The sequence below is a fragment of the Osmerus eperlanus genome, chromosome 16, assembly GCF_963692335.1.
Source record: "Osmerus eperlanus chromosome 16, fOsmEpe2.1, whole genome shotgun sequence".
NCBI lineage: Eukaryota > Metazoa > Chordata > Actinopteri > Osmeriformes > Osmeridae > Osmerus > Osmerus eperlanus.
This window is the reverse complement of record NC_085033.1, coordinates 12892169-12911753: the sequence shown is the minus strand read 5'-3', so window position 1 is coordinate 12911753 and position 19585 is coordinate 12892169. Positions and strand designations below refer to the sequence as shown.

Below are 19585 nucleotides of genomic sequence, written 5' to 3'. Positions count from 1 at the left end.
CCTGTACTGCAAGTACACATCTCTACCACTCTACACTACCCTAGAGCTGCAGACGAAACAACCTTCTCTATACACATCTACAGTACAAATCCCATCCTGTACCAAGCTCACTTTATTTATGTCTCACACACACACGCACACACACAGACACACACACACATATACGTACCCAAGCACAAACACACACACACATTGATGATTTCAATTTTTTTTTACGATGTCTAAAAAGAATGCTGCATCTTTAATGTGAGTGTCCTGTACACAGGGCTTTGCTGTACAACCTGGTGCTTGTGAGAGTAGTTGGTTTGGCTGAGGTTGTTTGTCCCCTCTGTTCCTCTTCCTACTGCTTTCTTTTTTTATCTCTTACCTCTCCTTCTCTCCTCCTTTCCTCTTCTTTTGTTTCCTCTTCTCTCATCTCTTTTCCTCTCTTCCCCCATCCTCTCCTTCTCTCCTCTCCTTCTCTCCTTTTCTCCCCTCTCCTCTCCTTGCGGCGTGAGGCTGGTCTGTTATTGTTGAGCTGCCAGGAAGGTTTTCTTGGCCTGTGACACCTGTTTTTATTCTCAGGAGGAGATGACGGTGAGGAGTTTGTCTGTCCCTCAGTCCCCCATTCCAGAACATTCCAGGTATATGTAGCTATGACCGTATACAAACCGCTTGTTGACTGTAAATTCAAGTAAACAGTAATTATTTTCTGTTCATCTTTGTGTGTGTGTGGAAAACTGTCACTGGCTAGAACCCATGTTCCATAGTGTTCTACAGTGTTCCACATTGTTCCACAGCATCCAGACGAATTGGGCGACGGAGCTTTTGGCACTAGGAGAACACGACTGATGACATCAGAACGCAAAGGGACCACCACGTCGGATACACAGGGCTATACTCAACCGGGCTTGTACATACCAAGTTGTCCCGATCATCTTCTCGTTGAATGAAGAGTCCCACCGACTTGTATATGAAAGAAAGGACTGTCTACTGTAGTGCTTGCAGGCTTCACAACGCGCTATAGGAATTCTGTGTTTATAATTGGATTATCAGCAAGTACTTTGGTGACGTGAGGAGCACTTGTTTCGTCTCCCCTTCGTTCCGTCAGGGTGGCACAGTTCAGGCTGGGTCACCGTCAGGCTGGTTTTCAGTGAGGGGGGACATCACAAGGAGTGGACAGTTTTTGACTCATCAAGCTTCCCATGACAACATTTGATCTGATACAATGTTCCCTGACAGACATACGTAAGTAAAAAAAAACAACAACAATAACCAAGTACCAAAAAAGAGAAGTCTGATTTAAAAACCACAACAACAACAAAAAACGCCCCCTCCAATCAACTAAGAAGTTGTGCCTATTCTCATCCATGACAATCAACGTCACGGCTCAACGCTATCGTGTACTGTTATGTGTGTTTGTGTGTTTGTAGAGAGAGAGAGAGAGAGAGAGAGAGAGGGAGCTCATGTTAACTTATTGCCACAGTCCTGCTGTACTGTATATCCAAGCTGAGGAGGAGTCAGCGTTCCATGTGGGAGAGCCAGTGGCACGGGCGTGGGCTACAACGTGGTCTCATACTCCAGCCTCTCCTGCACCAGCATGTCGTCCTTGTACTGCAGCCTAGGGGGCGCCGGGGAGCAGTCTATGGCCAGGATGGCCTTGCGTATGTTCCTGTCCAACACGTGGCGCTCCCAGGCTGGGTATCTGTTCCGACACAGGTCTATTTTGATGACCGTTTCCTCCAGGCGCAGCGCCCTGGACGAGGGCGTGGACGGGGCGGTGGGGCGCACCTGGAACACGGGCATGCAGCCGTCGCGCTCCGAGTATTTCCCGTCCCGGTCGAGCGTGTGGGCGCCGCTTCCGCCCCCGCTGCCGCCGCGGTTGGAGCGCAGCGAGTTGGTGGCGCCCTCGGAGGGCAGGGTGGCGAAGGCGGCGGTGGGGTCGTCGAGGGCGGGGCAGCTGGGAGAGCGTCCGAAGCGGGGGCCGTTGGGGTGGAAGAAGGCGTAGTACATGAGCATGAAGACCACGCCCGTCAGGAAGCTGCTGAAGATGACGCAGAGGGCGGGGACGGCGAAGGCGTCGGTGGCGAGTGGGGAGCGGTACAGGTACCACAGGGCGCCCAAGGCGACGTTCTCCCCCAGGATCACCAGGTAGTAGATGAGGAGGCGGCAGCGGGTGTGTCCCTCCTTCACGTTGAACCAGCTGAAGATGTAGATGATGCCCACCACCATGTCGAACACGATCTCCTCCCACTTGGTGATGCAGAAGTCGGTCTCGCAGTGGACGATCCAGAAGGTCATGACGCACCAGTGCAGCACGATGAAGATGCCAAAGTAGAGCTGGAACACGGAGGCAAAGAGGGCGAAGGTGATGACGCGTGCCGCGATGGTGAAGAAGTGCCAGCAGAACTGGATGATCACCGCCAAGTAGCTGATGGGCTTCTTGTCGTCGCGCGAGTCTCTCAGAGCCTTCTGATAGGACGCCAGGGCCCAGGCGAGGGACACCAGCGAGGCCGCCGTCGTCATGCCTGCAGGGAAACAGAGAGAGAGACACAAAGAGAGAGAGAGACACAGAGAGAGAGAGGGAGAGAGAGAGAGAGAGAGAGAGAGGGAGAGAGACGGAGAGAGAGAGGGAGAGAGAGAGAAAGAGAGAGAAAGCGAGAGAGGGACAGAGTGAAAGAGAGAGGGAGAGACGTTAGAATCACAAAGGCTTCGGAAAAGAGAAGAAGAAAAAACGACATTCCGAAGTCTGTTAAATAAATGCAAAAGCGTTTAAACCGGATTTAACACTAATTGATAAACAAACCCGTCCCAGAGTTTAACCGTCTTTCCCACAAAAAGCAGAGGAACGAACAAGCCCTGGGATAAGCCAACCATGACTCACTGCAGCTCTTTAACCTCCGCACGGCCTTCAGCCTTCTGTGCAGCAGGAGCATGTGAGAGAGACAAGGAGAGGAAGGCCCTCTGGGGCGTGGAGATGCACCCATCTCTCCGTTGAGGAGCTTGCTACCATGGTTACAAAGTGCCCATGTGGCTTGAGTGATCTTCCTCCATCATCTGAGAGGGGAACTGACGTTCACACACACTGATCTATGTTATAATACAGATACACACACACACACACAGTCACATACGCATTGCAACACACAAACACACACACTCACGTAAGTGGAAATAATTTATTGAATGCTTGTTGAGTAAACACTTGTTTAACACATCTACTCTACAGTAAGCACCCTTCTGGGGTTTAAAGCAACTTTATTTATACCACATTCTGACATGAAAAACACTGAATAGAGCAGCAATAAGCGTGCTAATTGGCAGCCACTTTTACTACAAACAAACACACGCACGCACACCCATAAACAAGATGGTCCTGTCCCTTAAGAGTTCCACACTGACCCATTGGACCGTGCATTATTTAGATGGCACCCGGTAAGACATTACTGTAGCACAGAGCTCAGAGAGGAGCCTCGTGCCCAATTAGGAGTCCGTCCATTCCATCGTCCCCCCTGGACGCTCGAGCCCAGCCTGCCGTGGGGTTCTGTGCTAAGGCTTTTAAAAAGCATGTTATTCAATCACTGGCTGGATCAAATGAGCGCAACAGTAGTTATTGCAGGACATGACAGCCACTTACTCTGAGCAGTAAAACTCAGGCAGGCCTCTGTAAACACACACACACACAGGGGTTCCTTGCATACAAGAGAGAAGGAAGGATAAAGGTGTGTGTGTTGGTGTGTGCCTATGTGTGTGTGTGTGTGTGCACATGGGTGTTTATGTCTCGACGCCTTGCATAATTAGCTAATCATATCCTTCCGAGCGATTGATGAGTGTAACTGGATGAAAACCCTCTGGGCCTCACTGTGTGTTACAGCAATATGCTCGCAGGCGTAGCTGTGTTATCAACACACATAATATAACTGAGGATGCGACTGTTAACTGGAATTGTCTTCATAAAAATTTGCCATTTTCCAAGAGTGGGTGGGGACAGATTTGCCGCGTCCCACCCACGTATACTGAAACGCACGCCCCGGATGCAACTGCAACTCGTACACTGTGGTGCAATGCCATGGCGTCACCTCCACTCCTGCAGTGCCGGCGAGGCCGCTACCCTCTCCTGCCGCACTCCTTTGTGTCTAATGAGCTTCCAAACACTCTGGTCTACAGGCTCACTGGAACTCTCTGGAACGTTCTGGAACTCTCTGGAACGTTCTGGAACTCTCTGTGGCCTCTCTCACCTCGCCAGCCTGTGACAGTCAGCTGTGGTAGTTATCAGACTTCAGCATGCGGCTGACTCTTGCTCTGTCGCTCAAAGGGAGACGCACACACGCACACACACGCTCACACACACGTTCACACACAAAGCTTAGAACAGGTTACAGTAAGAATCCTATGCTTATGACTTCATACATTAAGGACTGTGTTTGTGTGTGTGTGTGTGTGTGTGTGTGTGTGCGTGTGTGCGTGTGTTTAACCCTGCCTCATGGGAGTTATTGCCTGATCAAAGGATGTGATGGATCATTAGCTGACTAGCAGAGGGCAGCAGTTTTAGGGAACTGATGGTGAGTGGGTGTGTGTTTATGTGTTTAGCTATTCTTGTGGGAACAAGATGGGTTTAATGGGGTTAGAATTAGTGTTAGCCTTAGAATCACAGGTTGGGGTTTGGAGAGATAGATTTAGGGTTAATATTCATGTTATGTTTTTGGGTTACGGTTAAGATTGTGGTTAAGGTTATGAATACGATTAGGGTTAAGGTTTGGGTTAAGGTTTGGGTTAAGGTTTGGGTTAAGGTTAGGGTTAAGGTTAGGGTTAGGGAAAACAAGATTAGGAATGGGGGGGTCCCCACAAGAATATCAAAACTAAACATGTGCTTGTGTGTGTGTCTGTGTGTATCTGTGTGAGTGTGTCCTACTGACTACTGCGTTGTAAGAGAGACAAGGGATGTGGCACGCATCCTCCTCCTCTTCCTCCTCCTCCTCCTCCTCTTCCTCATCCTCCTCTTCCTCCTCCTCCTCCTCATCATCCTCCTCATCCTCCTCTTCCTCCTCTTCCGCATCCTCCTCATCCTCCTCATCCTCCTCATCCTCCTCATCCTCCCAAACTCAGCCTAGCTCCTCTCCAGTCTGCTGAAGTCCCAGGTCTACTTTCTCTCTCCCTGATCTGGTTTCAGAGGTTGAGCCCTGACATCCGTGGCATCTATCCAGACTCTCTGATGTCTTGGAAGCAAGCTATCCCTTCTTCCGGCACACTTCACACAGGGCCTATTCCGAGGTAGACAAAGTCAGAGTTGCAGTCTCTGCATGACTTCAAAAGGAGAGTTTAAAGCTACACAGAGTCGTGCTCCTCGGAATGTTGTACTTTGGAATCCAAGTCATCCGGGTTCACAGAGTCAGAGATCCCTGACAGCTCCACCCCTTCGCTCAAGGCAGGGGGAAAGAGGTGTAGAGATGAGGAAAAAAGAGAGAGATTGATAAAGAGACAGACGGAGTGGGGGAGATACAAGAGACAAAGAAAAAAGAGAGAGAGAGCGCCAATGACACAGAGAGAGAGAGAGAGAGAGAGAGAGAGAGAGAGAGAGAGATGGAGGGAGTACTACGGACAGCTCAAGGCTGTATAATCAAGACAACACCTTGCCTGACTGCAGGGATTTGAAGCAGAGCCAGGATATAAGAAAGAGGGAAGCTGAGAGCCCTGGGAGATATCATCTCTATATTATCTTCCTGCACCAGGACACACAATACACTCATTACAGAGTCTGGGTCTGGGCTTAGGGCAGGAGCAGGGGCAGGGGCAGGGGCAGGAGCAGGGGCAGAGGTTAGCTAGGTCTTTACAAATCCATTAACGCATAATTCTTTGGGGATGTGAGAAAGAAAGTTTGAGAGAAAATGAAAGAAGAGAAAGTGAGAGAAAAGTGTATGAGCAGGAGTGTGCGTGTCAGATGAAAGAAGGCGAGGGGTGGGGGTTCCTAAACGCTTCCGACTGAAGTGGATAGCAGACTTCACTGCTCATCCAGTGCTGTGGACAGATTGTATGTACATTTACATTTTACATTTAGTCATTTAGCAGACGCTCTTATCCAGAGCGACTTACAGTAAGTACAGGGACATTCCCTCAGAGCCAAGTAGGGTGAAGTGCCTTGCCCAAGGACACAATGTCATTTTGCACGGCCGGAATCGAACCGGCAACCTTCTGCTTAAGAGCCAGATTCCCTAACCGCTAAGCCATCTGACCCCCATCCTCCTCTTCTTCTGCCTCTTCCTGATGTACAGCACTGTGGTACACAAAGCATGCATTGTAATTCACAGAAGTGACACAGCATGACGTCTGTCCTTTCAAACTGTACAGTAGAGCAGCTTAAAGTCACGCTCACCCAGTGACTTTGTTCAGTTTTCTTTGAATCAGTTTTCCGTGTGCTGACGTGTCAATAGCTGAGCTGCCTTTGCACGTCTTGAAAATAACTGTAGCTATGGCAACTTCAAAAGAGAGAAAAGCTTATAGAGAGGAGTGACAGAGAGAGAGAATAGTGGTTAAGAGATAAAGAGAGGCGGGGAAAGAGAGAGAGAGAGAGAGAGAGAGAGAAGGAGAGAGAAAAACCTAGAGAGAGAGAGAGAGAGAGAGAGAGAGAGAAGGAGAGATAAAAACCTAGAGAGAGAGAGGTCGGGAGGGACTTTAAAAAGAGGTTGAAAAGCAATAAGGCAGTAAAGTGTTATGTAGCAACCCTTCGCCTTTGTGCGTAAACTTGTTCCTCACAGAGAAACATCGTAGAAAGTGCTCATCATTCCATCAAGTCTAAAGACAGCCTTCAGTGGCACGGCCATCTAAGAGCCGCCAGGACTGAAAGAGACTAACCCTAACCCCATCTCTATGGTTTCGTATAAAGCACTTAATAGACCCAGCGGTGTAGCAGCTCACAGAGGTCAAGCTGAGGTCAGCGTAGCCAAGTCTTCCACCAGCAGGCTCCAGATGCTTCATCAGATTGTAGTGAATCTACACTTTACTGCAACCACACCTCTCTGTGTCTGCTGGACCTGCTGCAGTCTGCCTGTACGAAGCAGGAACACTTTGTTTACTATGTATAGGTCTTATCTCTCTCTCTCCATAATGCCTTTCACTTTAACCCTGACGCTCTCTCTCTCTCTCTCTCTTTCTCTCTCTCCCCCTCTCTCTCTCTCCCTCTCTTTCTCTCTTAGTCACTCTATTTCTCCCTCCCTCTCTTGTTCTCTCAAACTCCCTTCCTTCCTCTTAGCCTTGTGTCATTTACTGTAATCAGTGATGAACATCTCACTTATTGTGTGACCCATACATGTTGTGACGCAAGCAATGAGAATCAGCCCCACGTTGTCTTGGTGACGGCTGACTGACAGCGTACACAACAGAGTATGACTAGGCGCCGCACAAGGACGTCCGCACTCACACCCCAACTGTGTCACAATACCGCAAACCCCACACCGCTCCACACCCCCCTCCCCGCTGTCGGCCTGTCGCCTCGCTCTGAAACACTGATATCTTCTGGTTCTCTTCGATCGCTCTCAATCTCACTGCCCTTCTCTCCCTCTTTCATACCTCTCCCCCCCCCCCTCCAGCTCCCTCCCTCTGGCTCCACCTCTCCCTCCCCCCCCCCCTCCAGCTCCCTCCCTCTGACTCCACCTCTCCCTCCCTGCCTTCCTTCCTGTCCCCTCCTCCTGGTGCAGCTGTTGTAATCAGAGAGGACAGTCTCCCTCAACCTGCAGACAGCAGCCGGGGAAACTGTCTGAGAGGCTCTCCGCTGCAGAGACGTCTTTCTTTGTCTCTTGCCTCTCTTCCTTTCCTCTCCCTCCACATCTCGTCTTCTCTCCTCTCCCCTGTTCTCCTTTCCGTTTCTCTCCATCCCCCTTCTCTTTTCCTCTCCTCTTTTCTCTTTTCCTCTCCTCCTCTTCTCTTCTCTCCCCCTCTCCTCTCCAGTTGGCTGGCTGGCGTAGCGACAGATGAGAGGAGGAGAGGACGAGGAGGGATGGAGCCCCCAGCAGCCCTGGGAGCTCTCTGATGGCCTATATGACAGCCCCTCTTCCTCTCTCCTCCCTTCGCCCTGCTTCCCATGCAAACCCAGCAGCAGTCCAACCCGGCCACCGTTATTAACTATGAATCACAGCTTTGTAGAGGCAGAGAAAAAGGGAAAGAGAGAGAGTCTCTTCTCCCTGCGTCAACACCAGCAGGGTTACGTGTTTCCTAGCGAGGGCCTACAGCGTTGACGTTAACATACTAGTAGTCCACCTATGTGTGTGTGTGCGTGTGTCTGTGTATGCATACGTATGACATGTGTGAGCATGCGTGTGTGCATGGGCGAACGTGTGTACGCCTCTGGGTGTGCAAGTGGCTCTGTGTGTGGGTGCGCAGGTGTGAGGGTGGGTGCTGCTGTGTGTGTGCGCGCACAGGCATATGTACGTATGCTTGTGTGTGTGTGTGGTGTGTGTGTGTGGTGTGTGGTGTGTGTGTGTGTGTGTGTGTGTGTGGGCAGCAGTACCTTGCACGGCCTGCAACTTGTGTGTCTGGATGATGATGCAGAGCTGCAGGACCAGCTGAGGGGCGCTCTCCAGGAAGGTGGCCAGCAGGTGCAGCATGCTGGCGTCTGAGAACTCGTACACCATCCGCCAGTAGAACCTCCAGCGCTCGTTCTCCGCACTCTGGCGACTGCGGATCCCCAGGTAGATGGTGTGGAAATACCTGGTGGCAACGAGAGAGACAGGGAAGCTTCAGATTCAGATTCGGACGCAGCAGATGGACATAGGGAATCAGTTTCGCATCGGGATTCACATTCAGATTCAAATAGACGTTTAGAACAGTGGTCAACCCTTGGTCCTCAGGGCCCAGTGTCCGGCATGTTTTAGATGTTTCCCTGCTCCAACACACCTGATTCAAATGAACGGTTGTTATCAGGCTTCGACCCGTTCATTTGAATCAGGTGTGTTGGAGCATTAGTTAGAACATAATTAAGTGCACAAGTGCACTATGAACTGAAACACACCTGCTCAGTTACATTTATAACTCATATCCGCATACTGATTCATGTTCAACCTAAATAGTCCTTCAGTTATTATTACCCTCAAGGGTTAGGGTCAGATGTCTGATGATGAAATGTCTGGTGACGTTAGATATAGATGATGGCAGAGCTAGGCTTCTATATCTAGTCCCTACTAGCAAGAAAACAGACACTCATCTGCTTGTTTACACACACACACACACACACAGAGCCACTTTCTCCTGCTGACTAACTACCTGCAGCTGTACTGTGACCTAGGTTTCCGGTGCAAGTACACACAGAGAGAGGATTGTACGGACCAGGAAAAAACTAACTCTGAGGCTGTTCAAATCTCCACAGTCTTCACAAACAAAGTAAATGGACTGCTGCCCAGCCCTCTGTGTGTGTGTGTGTGTGTGTGTGTGTGCGTGCGTGCGTGTGTGTGTGTGTGTGTGTGTGTGTGTGTGTGGTGTGGTGTGGGCACTGGTCCAGATAGAAGCCTCAGAGCTTGCTGGCTCAGTATCTCCACCTCTGGGATATTTGAGTTGCGTATAGTATCCTAGTATTCTATTTCCACATCATTAGAAGGAGGAAGCAGACTGAGATGTTGGGAACAGAGTCTGTGTGATTCTTGTTGTGTAGTAGAGGAAGTCAAAGATGACTCTAGCCTGGAGAAACAATCCAGTTTGAGACTTGTGGACCAAGTGGCTCCGGTATGCTGATTTATGCCACTTGGTCTTAAGGTTGTAGCCAAGATATTTATTATCCTATACAAAAATATTTGTGACAACCAGGTCCTCTGAGATCGCTATGGCAACATCGGAGAGAAGCAGCAGGATTCCAAAGCAGAGCACAAAAGGCAAGATGATTTAATGAAGCACGATAGACCCGTTAATATTGCACTCAACCTCTCTGCGTCAAGTGAACATAACAGCCTGTTCCCACGCCATCAATCTAGGTTGCAAAGCAAGGGAGAATTAGTGTCATTTAAGATCTGACATCACTTCCCCATCATCCCGCCCCTCCCCCCCTCCCCCCCTTGCCACCTCCACCCCATACCAGCCCCCACCCCTCTGATTACCTCTGGTGATCATGGGCAGCTTCTACACAGTCAGACAGAAGACTAGCCCCCCTATTTTGACGATCTGAAACGCAAGTACCAAACCGCAAAGCGCAAGTAACTTTGTGGGCGGGACTCCGGCTCGGTTGCTATTTTGCCGGCGGGACAAATGACTTTGCGCCTGGCGCAAATCTAAAATGGGTAGGTCCGAAGTAGCTACATTACTAATGGGTGTGGTTTGGGCGTAACGTGCAATAAACCAATCAGAGCGTCATCTCACATTCCCTTTAAGAGCAGCGCTTGTTCCATGGCGGATTGCTATTATAACGGCGGATTTGCCTGGCGCAGGCCAGGCGGTTCACAGCCAAGGAGACCGACGTTCTAGTCAGGGCCGTAACAGATAGACAGACAACAGACAAGTGACATTGTATGGGAAAGGCAGAGCAGTTTTCTCATTGCACTAAATTGCCCGCTCATGCTGCTCATTCAAATTCTTATTCTTATTTTTATATAGCCTACCCTATATTTTATTTTTTAAATTGTTTGGTTCTAGGAATTAGTTTAACTATTGTAGTTTTTTACTTAATTTAAGACCCGTATATGTTTATTGTTTGCACCTTCCTGCCACAGTAAATTCCGTGTTTGTGTAACATAGGCTACATGGCGAATAAACCGAATTCTGATTCTGATGGAGATGGGAGAAGAAACCCACCCAAATTAGCTTCGGTTAAACAGGCGTGGGAGAAAATTGGCACAGTTGTTACAAATCATGTTCACATACATAGAGATTTCTCATGAAAATCTTTTTATAATCATTGAAGAAATGTAACACGCCATAAATCAAAACAATGTAACGTAGCTTCGCAGAAAGAAGACCCTGGCCTCGCCAGCAGTGTGCACGGACCAAGCTTGCGCCCTTAAAATAGCATCTGAATAATGCGCCATTGACTTTAGACCACGTTTTTCCTGGTCAGTGGCGGAATTGTTTTTCGGAAACTGCAAAATAGCACCAGGGAACGTTTGCGCCGGAACACGCCTCCTTTTTCGCTGAACCGCCCACGGGAGCGCAAGGTCATTTCGACGTGCGTCTGTGGAGGGAAAAGTCAGCTTTGCGTCGAGTGCAAATTAGGAATGATACTTGCGTCGTTGACAAAGTCAATTGCGCTGGGTGCAAGATCGGGCACTAGGACTCATTCTCCAAGTGAACAGCTACTCTTTCAACACTGTGGCCCATTAGTTGTCTAATTCAGTAAAACATAATAAAAGAGGATACTTAGGTATGGTCTACCATTGATGTGGATCTTCTGGCTCCAAACTCGTTCCGGAAATGTAAAACCCAGTCCTGCGTGGGGAGGAGAACCGACGTGTAGTACGAAATTAGCAGTAGGAGTCTCCGACTCCTGGAGATGTTCTCATTTGCATTAAGCAAGTGTTCTAGAAGTGTCAAATGTTCATGCTTTGGAATTCTGACCTAGTTTCAGCAGAACGGGGGAGTGTTGCGCGGCAGTGAGCAGAACGTCCATGCTCCACACACATCTACACAGTGATTAGTTTTGTCGGATCTGTGGTGCTAATGTGGAGAACGAATTACACTTCAGAGTGCATGATGATCCTGTTTAGCAGATCTGTGTCCTGGCCTGCGATGGCGTTGAGGAGGTAGATTGTGACGAGAGGTCCGGGCCTAGATGATACCTAGAAGACTTACATTTACATTTAGTCATTTAGCAGACGCTCTTATCCAGAGCGACTTACAGTAAGTACAGGGACATTCCCCCGAGGCAAGTAAGGTGAAGTGCCTTGCCCAAGGACACAACATAATTTTGACACGGCCGGGAATCGAACCAACAACCTTCTGATTAATAGCCCGACTCCCTAACCGCTCAGCAATCAGACTTCTGTCTCCCCCTGACGCTGTGTTTCTCTGAGGGATGGGGTGCGCTACTGTCACCATCGATCTGGGCAGAGGGAGGTGGAGGTGTCAAGTGAGAGGTCAGGTCAGAGGTCCGAGATGAGGGGGAGGCGGAAAGCGAAGAGGGGTCAGAGGAAGTGAAGTCGTGGGAAGCTTGAAACCCTAAATGACGGCCTGTGACCTGGGCTGCCCTGTCAGGGAAGCCAGTCTGGCCTCGGGTTACTACATACATGTGGTTAAGACTGGCGCTGTCTTACGTTACACACAAGGAGACGTAGGCTTTGTGTCTCTCCAAGGCAGGAGCCAGGGAGAACCCAAACAGCAGGACTGTTTGATCTTCTCTGCAATCCTCCTCCTCCTCATTGTCGGCGCCATCCTCATCATTTCAAATTTTCGACATTGTCGTCATCTTCGTCACCATCGCCATGATAATGGTTGTCATGACGATCTTAGCTCAGAGAGGATATCGACCTTCCTGTTCTGGTGGGGTTTGTAGGATGACGACAAAGAGCTCCTGTCTGGATGGTCCTGCAGGAAGCATCTGGAAGATGATGAAACGCAGAGCAACGCATCCGGGCGGGTAATCACCAACACACATCGGCAGCACGGAGAAAAAGATCTGTTTGTTTAAAATCCCTGATAAACATCTCCTTCTGCAGTGTCTCATCTCCATACAGCCTCCCAGGAAGCTTGGTGTGTTGGGGGAAAATGGTGCTTGGTGTGTTGTGTGTGCGAGGGGTTGGACTGTCAGAGTTGCTCTGTGTATTGTTGAGAGGACAGCAGAGCAGAGAGTTAGAGGACTGTCTGCTGTGTATCGTTGAAAGGAGAGGAGAGAGTTAGAGGACTGTCTGCTGTGTATTGTTGAGAGGACAGCAGAGCAGAGAGTTAGAGGACTGTCTGCTGTGTATTGTTGAGAGGAGAAAGTGCTGGGTTGGTGTGTGTTGTTGGCTTGCGTGGTGGTAATCTCCATCCTAAATAGGATTAGCCCTGCTGTAGCCCTACTGTAGCCCTGCTGTAGTCCTGCTGTAGTCCTGCTGTAGCCCTGCTGTAACCCTGCTGTAGTCCTGCTGTAGCCCTACTGTAGCCCTGCTGTAGTCCTGCTGTAGCCCTGCTGTAGCCCTGCTGTAGCCCTACTGTAGCCCTGCTGTAGTCCTGCTGTAGCCCTACTGTAGTCCTGCTGTAGTCCTGCTGTAGTCCTGCTGTAGCCCTACTGTAGCCCTGCTGTAGCCCTGCTGTAGCCCTGCTGTAGCCCTGCTGTAACCCTACTGTAGTCCTGCTGTAGCCCTGCTGTAGCCCTACTGTAGCCCTGCTGTAGCCCTGCTGTAGCCCTGCTGTAGTCCTGCTGTAGCCCTGCTGTAGCCCTGCTGTAGTCCTACTGTAGTCCTGCTGTAGCCCTGCTGTAGCCCTGCTGTAGTCCTGCTGTAACCCTGCTGTAGCCCTGCTGTAGCCCTGCTGTAGTCCTGCTGTAGCCCTGCTGTAGCCCTGCTGTAGTCCTGCTGTAGCCCTGCTGTAGCCCTACTGTAGTCCTGCTGTAGTCCTGCTGTAGCCCTACTGTAGCCCTGCTGTAGCCCTGCTGTAACCCTGCTGTAGTCCTGCTGTAGCCCTGCTGTAGCCCTACTGTAGTCCTGCTGTAGTCCTGCTGTAGCCCTGCTGTAGCCCTGCTGTAGCCCTGCTGTAGTCCTGCTGTAGCCCTGCTGTAGTCCTGCTGTAGTCCTGCTGTAGCCCTGCTGTAGCCCTACTGTAGCCCTGCTGTAGTCCTGCTGTAGTCCTGCTGTAGCCCTGCTGTAGCCCTGCTGTAGCCCTACTGTAGTCCTGCTGTAGCCCTGCTGTAGCCCTGCTGTAGCCCTGCTGTAGTCCTGCTGTAGCCCTGCTGTAGCCCTGCTGTAGTCCTGCTGTAGCCCTGCTGTAGCCCTGCTGTAGCCCTGCTGTAGCCCTACTGTAGCCCTGCTGTAGTCCTGCTGTAGCCCTGCTGTAGCCCTGCTGTAGTCCTGCTGCAGCCCTGCTGTAGTCCTGCTGTAGCCCTGCTGTAGCCCTGCTGTAGTCCTGCTGTAGCCCTGCTGTAGCCCTACTGTAGCCCTGCTGTAGTCCTGCTGTAGTCCTGCTGTAGCCCTACTGTAGCCCTGCTGTAGTCCTGCTGTAGCCCTGCTGTAGCCCTACTGTAGCCCTGCTGTAGTCCTGCTGTAGCCCTGCTGTAGTCCTGCTGTAGCCCTACTGTAGTCCTTCTGTAGCCCTGCTGTAGTCCTGCTGTAGCCCTGCTGTAGTCCTGCTGTAGCCCTACTGTAGTCCTGCTGTAGCCCTGCTGTAGCCCTGCTGTAGCCCTGCTGTAGTCCTGCTGTAGCCCTGCTGTAGTCCTACTGTAGCCCTGCTGTAGTCCTGCTGTAGTCCTGCTGTAGCCCTGCTGTAGTCCTGCTGTAACCCTGCTGTAGTCCTGCTGTAGTCCTGCTGTAGCCCTGCTGTAGTCCTACTGTAGCCTTACTGTAGTCCTGCTGTAACCCTACTGTAGCCCTGCTGTAGTCCTACTGTAGCCTTACTGCAGCCCTACTGTAGCCCTGCTGTAGTCCTGCTGTAGCCCTACTGTAGAACTACTGCAGCCCTACTGTAGCCCTGCTGTAGTCCTGCTGTAGCCCTGCTGTAGTCCTGCTGTAACCCTGCTGTAGTCCTGCTGTAGTCCTGCTGTAGCCCTGCTGTAGTCCTACTGTAGCCTTACTGTAGTCCTGCTGTAACCCTACTGTAGCCCTGCTGTAGTCCTACTGTAGCCTTACTGCAGCCCTACTGTAGCCCTGCTGTAGTCCTGCTGTAGCCCTACTGTAGAACTACTGCAGCCCTACTGTAGCCCTGCTGTAGCCCTGCTGTAGTGCTACTGTAGTCCTACTGTAGCCTTACTGTAGTCCTGCTGTAGCCTTACTGTAGTCCTGCTGTAGTCCTACTGTAGTCCTACTGTAGCCTTACTGTAGTCCTGCTGTAGTCCTGCTGTAGCCTTACTGTAGTCCTGCTGTAGTCCTACTGTAACTGTATCACTCAGCCAGAGCCAGGCACCAAACAGCCAAGGAGACACACACCAACACTATCACTGACTTGCTCTGTGTGTGTGTGTGTGTCTTAGGTTTGAGGTTAGGATTATGTGTGTGTGTTAGGGGTAGGATGAGGATAAGGATTGTGAGTGTGTGTATGCACGCATGTGTGTGTATGCAATCTAATGACCATTTCGAAGGGAACGAAGGGATTTGTTCAAATGAGTTACTGTACATACTGTGCACACTATCGTCAAATGAATTTTTGACCTGTGTGTGTGACTGTGTGGGCATTTAAATTACACTGCTCTGACTGCCTCAGGGCCAATGCTGCCATTGGCTGAGCAGTGGTGGCTAGATGATTTCCTGCACAGCCATTGGAAGATGTCTATACCAGTAGGAGGATCTTAGCCATGGGCCATCCAAAGAAAACTGCTCCAGTTTGGTAGCAATGGACCAATGAGTTTGTAGATATACAGCGGAGCGGTCGGGAAAGTTAAAGATTTCGAGCGGTACAACATGATTGAGATGGACAGATAGCCCCTGGGTAGAGAGAAAGAGAGAACCAGCAAGAGAGAGTGAATGAGAGAGATATTGTGCGTGTTTTGTGTGTGTGTGTGTGTGTGTGTGGACAGGCAGGTTTCAGGTTCAGTTTGGGTGAGTTGGGCTGACTGACATCTCCCTGGCCGGCCTTGCGAGGTGAGACAGGAGGGAGATAACCAGAGCAGCCTGTGGTTAAATGTGACACAGACAACCATAGATATATATAAAGGGTAGATGTCTCGTCCGCGTTGCCGGACAACAGAGTCGAAAGTCCGCACATGGCGGCCATCTTGCGTAATAACGCATCTTGCGTAATAACGCATTAATTTAGCCACAGCTAAATGGGATTTACACCTGCAACCTCTTGAACGGCAGTCAAATGCTCTCCAATTGAGCCATACCCATCCTATGTTTACTTAATAGATTGAATGGCACGTTATTGTGTTTATAATGGGTCCAGCTGTATTGATGTGGGTAATGATAGAGGGAGAGGTGTTTATTGGGCACTGCGCAGGCTGGTGGTGAGAGATGCTGGCTGCCAGGCTGAGAGTAGCTGAATGAGCCTGCAGAGCTAAAGGCTGACCAGCTGGGACCCCCCAGATACTGGTCAGAGGAACAAGGCTTTGCTCTTACAGGAACAGGCTGAGGAGGGGACTCTGACAGTCTCCAAGCCCTGGGAGACACACACACGTACATAGAGACAGCACACACACACACATATGCACACTCAAAGCAAACTAACACACACATATACACTCACAGACACAGCACACACACACACACATATACACACACTCACTGAGACAGCACACACACATTACACACACACACGCAAAGCCAGTAACATACAGGCGTAAGCACATTTATAGTCACTTAACGCCCCCCCCCCCACCCCCCCCCCCCCCCCCAAAACACACACACACGCATCACCTGTCTGTTCTTTACAGGAGCCATTCTGGCTCTCAGTCTGAAGCCACACTTTCTTTCCACCTCACCCAGAACCAGCAACAGCAAGTGCAACTGCAGTCAGTCAGGCTCCAGCTCCCTGTCCATCTGCCAAGAAGGAACCCACTCACTCCAGATCAGTTGAACCCTGTTATTCAGCAATTACAGACAGAGCCTTTCTCTTGCAAAGAAACCAGGCAGAGAAGGTCAATGGGATTCACTATCATAAATAAACTCCCACCAGGATATTATTGGGCTGTAAATTCCTGATAGGGCCATCTTTCTGGGCTTACCAATGGGTGAACACACATACGCTACAGAGCAGGGACAAGAGTCAGTAGATGGGGTGCACAGAGAGAGAGAGAGAGAGAGAGAGAGAGAGAGAGAGAGAGAGGGAGAGGGAGAGGGAGAGGGAGAGGGAGAGAGAGAGAGAGAGAGAGAGAGAGAGAGAGAGAGAGAGAGAGAGAGAGAGAGAGAGAGAGAGGAGGGAGGGAGGGAGGGGAGGGAGGGAGGGAGGGAGGGAGGGAGGGAGGGAGGGAGAGAGAGAGAGAGAGAGAGAGAGAGAGAGAGAGAAAGAGACAATAGAGCTACACTATATAACTGTTACCGTGGCAGTGGTCCACGCTCTGCATCAGACAAGGCATCTCATGCCTGCCTGAGTGACACGTCCTGTTTTGTTTCCCCCCCTCCCTCCCCACCCCTCCCCCCTAACCCCACCCAGGCCCCCTCTGTCAGGCTGCACCGCATGAAAAACAAACCCTCCAATCTCCCCGCTATGCCCCTTCTCCAGTGAGTGCCTGCCATGTCACAGCCCTCTGCTGTGGAGCCGTGCGCCCGTCCCAGCGGAGACCCACTCTGAGCTGCCACTGACATTCTCCAGCGAGGTGGAAACACACTTTACCCCCACACACGCACACACACACAACCAGGCAGGAAAACCCACACCCATACGCACACACACACACAACCAGGCAGGCAAACCCACACCCATACGCACACACACACAACCAGGCAGGCAAACCCACACCCATACGCACACACACATACTCTCAGAAACGCATAGCCTCACTCGCATGCACACACGAAACACAAAGACTCGCATGCGTGTGCACACACGCGCTACTGAACTAGCATCTCCTCCCTCATTTAATGTGTCCCTCATTAGAGTCCCATGAGAGCCTGTCGCCCGAGGTCTAACTACTCATACATTAGTGTGTGTGTGTCTGTGTGTGTGTGTATGTGTGTGAGTGTATGTGTGTGTGTTCACCTTAGCTCACACTCTGAGAAATAGCACTATATGTGCCATTTACTCTGTCGCCATACCAACCCCTCAACCTGAGAACGTTGCACTATAATCAAGACTGACATGACCAGTGGTCTCTCTCTCTCTCTCACTATCTTTCTCACTCTCTCTCTCCCTTTCTTTCTCCCTTTCTCTCTCTCTCTCTCTCTCTCTCTCTCTCTCTCTCTCTCTCTCTCTCTCTCTCTCTCTCTCTCTCTCCTCTCTCTCTCTCTCTCTCTCTCTCTCCTCTCTCGCCCTCTACCACACACACATCATTTTTTGTTCTCTGTCTCTCGCTTCACTCCACCATAACAAAGCATTCTCAGCTTTCAGCTTTTCCTCCGAGTTCTCCTCTGGCTGAGGCGTCCACATGGTGTAAACGGCCCCTCGGTGCTCCAGGCTATCGGCCCAATTAGAACCCCTTCAGACAAAATGGCTGACAGGGCTAGCATGCAGGAGGACAGAGGTAAAGAGAGAGAGAGAGAGAGAGAGAGAGAGAGAGAGAGAGAGAGAGAGGAAGAGCAAGTGGAGTGTGTGTATGTGGAGGGGGGGTGGTGGTGGGGGCTTGCACACATGAGTAAGCTGGAAAATTACATTCAGCAGTGGAGACAGCCAGGCATGTCCAGCAGCTTCTCTGCTTCTCCTCTCAAACTCTCCTTCTCCCCTCTCTCCTCCAGATTCTTCCTCCAGGGGCCCAGGCTGGTCGGAGATCAGCTGCTCCTGTCTAGGCTGTCTCTCCAGTCCTGTCAGAGAACACACCTGAGGGCCCTTCCCCACCTGAGGCCCTTTCCCCACCCGAGGGCCCCTTCTCCACCCGAGGGCCCCTTCTCCACCCGAGGGCCCCTTCCCCACCCGAGGGCCCCTTCCCACCCGAGGGCCCCTTCCCCACCCGAGGGCCCCTTCTCCACCCGAGGGCCCTTTCCCCACCCGAGGGCCCCTTCTCCACCCGAGGGCCCCTTCCCCACCCGAGGGCCCCTTCCCCACCCGAGGGCCCCTCCCCACCCGAGGGCACCTTCCCCACCCAAGGGCCCCTTCCCCACCCGAGGGCCCTTTCCCCACCCGAGGGCCCCTTCCCCACCCGAGGGCCCCTTCCCCACCCGAGGGCCCCTTCTCCACCCGAGGGCCCTTTCCCCACCTGAGGGCCCCTTCTCCACCCGAGGGCCCCTTCCCCACCCGAGGGCCCCTTCCCCACCCGAGGGCCCCTTCCCCACCCGAGGGCACCTTCCCCACCCAAGGGCCCCTTCCCCACCCGAGGGCCCTTTCCCACCCGAGGGCCCCTTCCCCACCCGAGGGCCCCTTCCCCAGGTGAACAGGACCACAATGAGGCTGCATGTTTCTAACCAACATCTAGTTATTCCTCAGCTGCATGTCCTCAGCCCTTCCTGTTTGAGAATGGAAAGCCTATCTGCAAGGGAAGTGTGCGTGCGTGTGAGTGTGTGAATATGTGTCGTGTGGGCTTGTAGTACCACATGCAGTCCTTCAATAGAACAAGACATACAGCCTACATAGTTCATGCAGTGACACATACCGCTGCCATCAGAATCATTTATGGTCAGAAAATGCCTCCTTGGAAAGCCCCTGCTCTGCTGTGTAAGCAGGGGCAGGAGGGGAGGGCCATTCATCAGGCACCAGTCTAACAGATGGCCTAAACGGCTAGCTGGGCTATTGGCCTGATGACAAATCGCCTGCCTATACAGACCCTCATCTCGCCCCACCTATTTGGAATCAATGGGCAGTCTACTGTATGGAATTGATCAAATGGCCCTTGAAGAGCAGCCAAGAGACTCCTTTCCTTCCCCCCCCCCTTCCCGGAGGAATCCGTCACCATGCCAACGTGCCGAGTTTGGTCGACGAAGTCAGT

The 19585-nt window shown here is 51.4% G+C and overlaps 1 protein-coding gene across 1 annotated transcript in view; it reads right to left on the bottom strand.

The window, feature by feature from the left end:
* Window positions 1-258: 258 nt before the first annotated feature.
* xkr4 (XK related 4) overlaps window positions 259-19585 on the bottom strand; it is a 30171-nt gene continuing 10844 nt past the window's right edge. Inside the window, exons 2-3 of the mRNA XM_062480708.1 lie at window positions 8480-8679; window positions 259-2507 (exon numbers count right to left, since the gene is read on the bottom strand). Coding sequence (XP_062336692.1) covers window positions 1540-2507; window positions 8480-8679 — 1168 coding nt within the window. The 3' untranslated portion in view covers window positions 259-1539. The remainder of the gene's footprint in view (window positions 2508-8479; window positions 8680-19585) is intronic.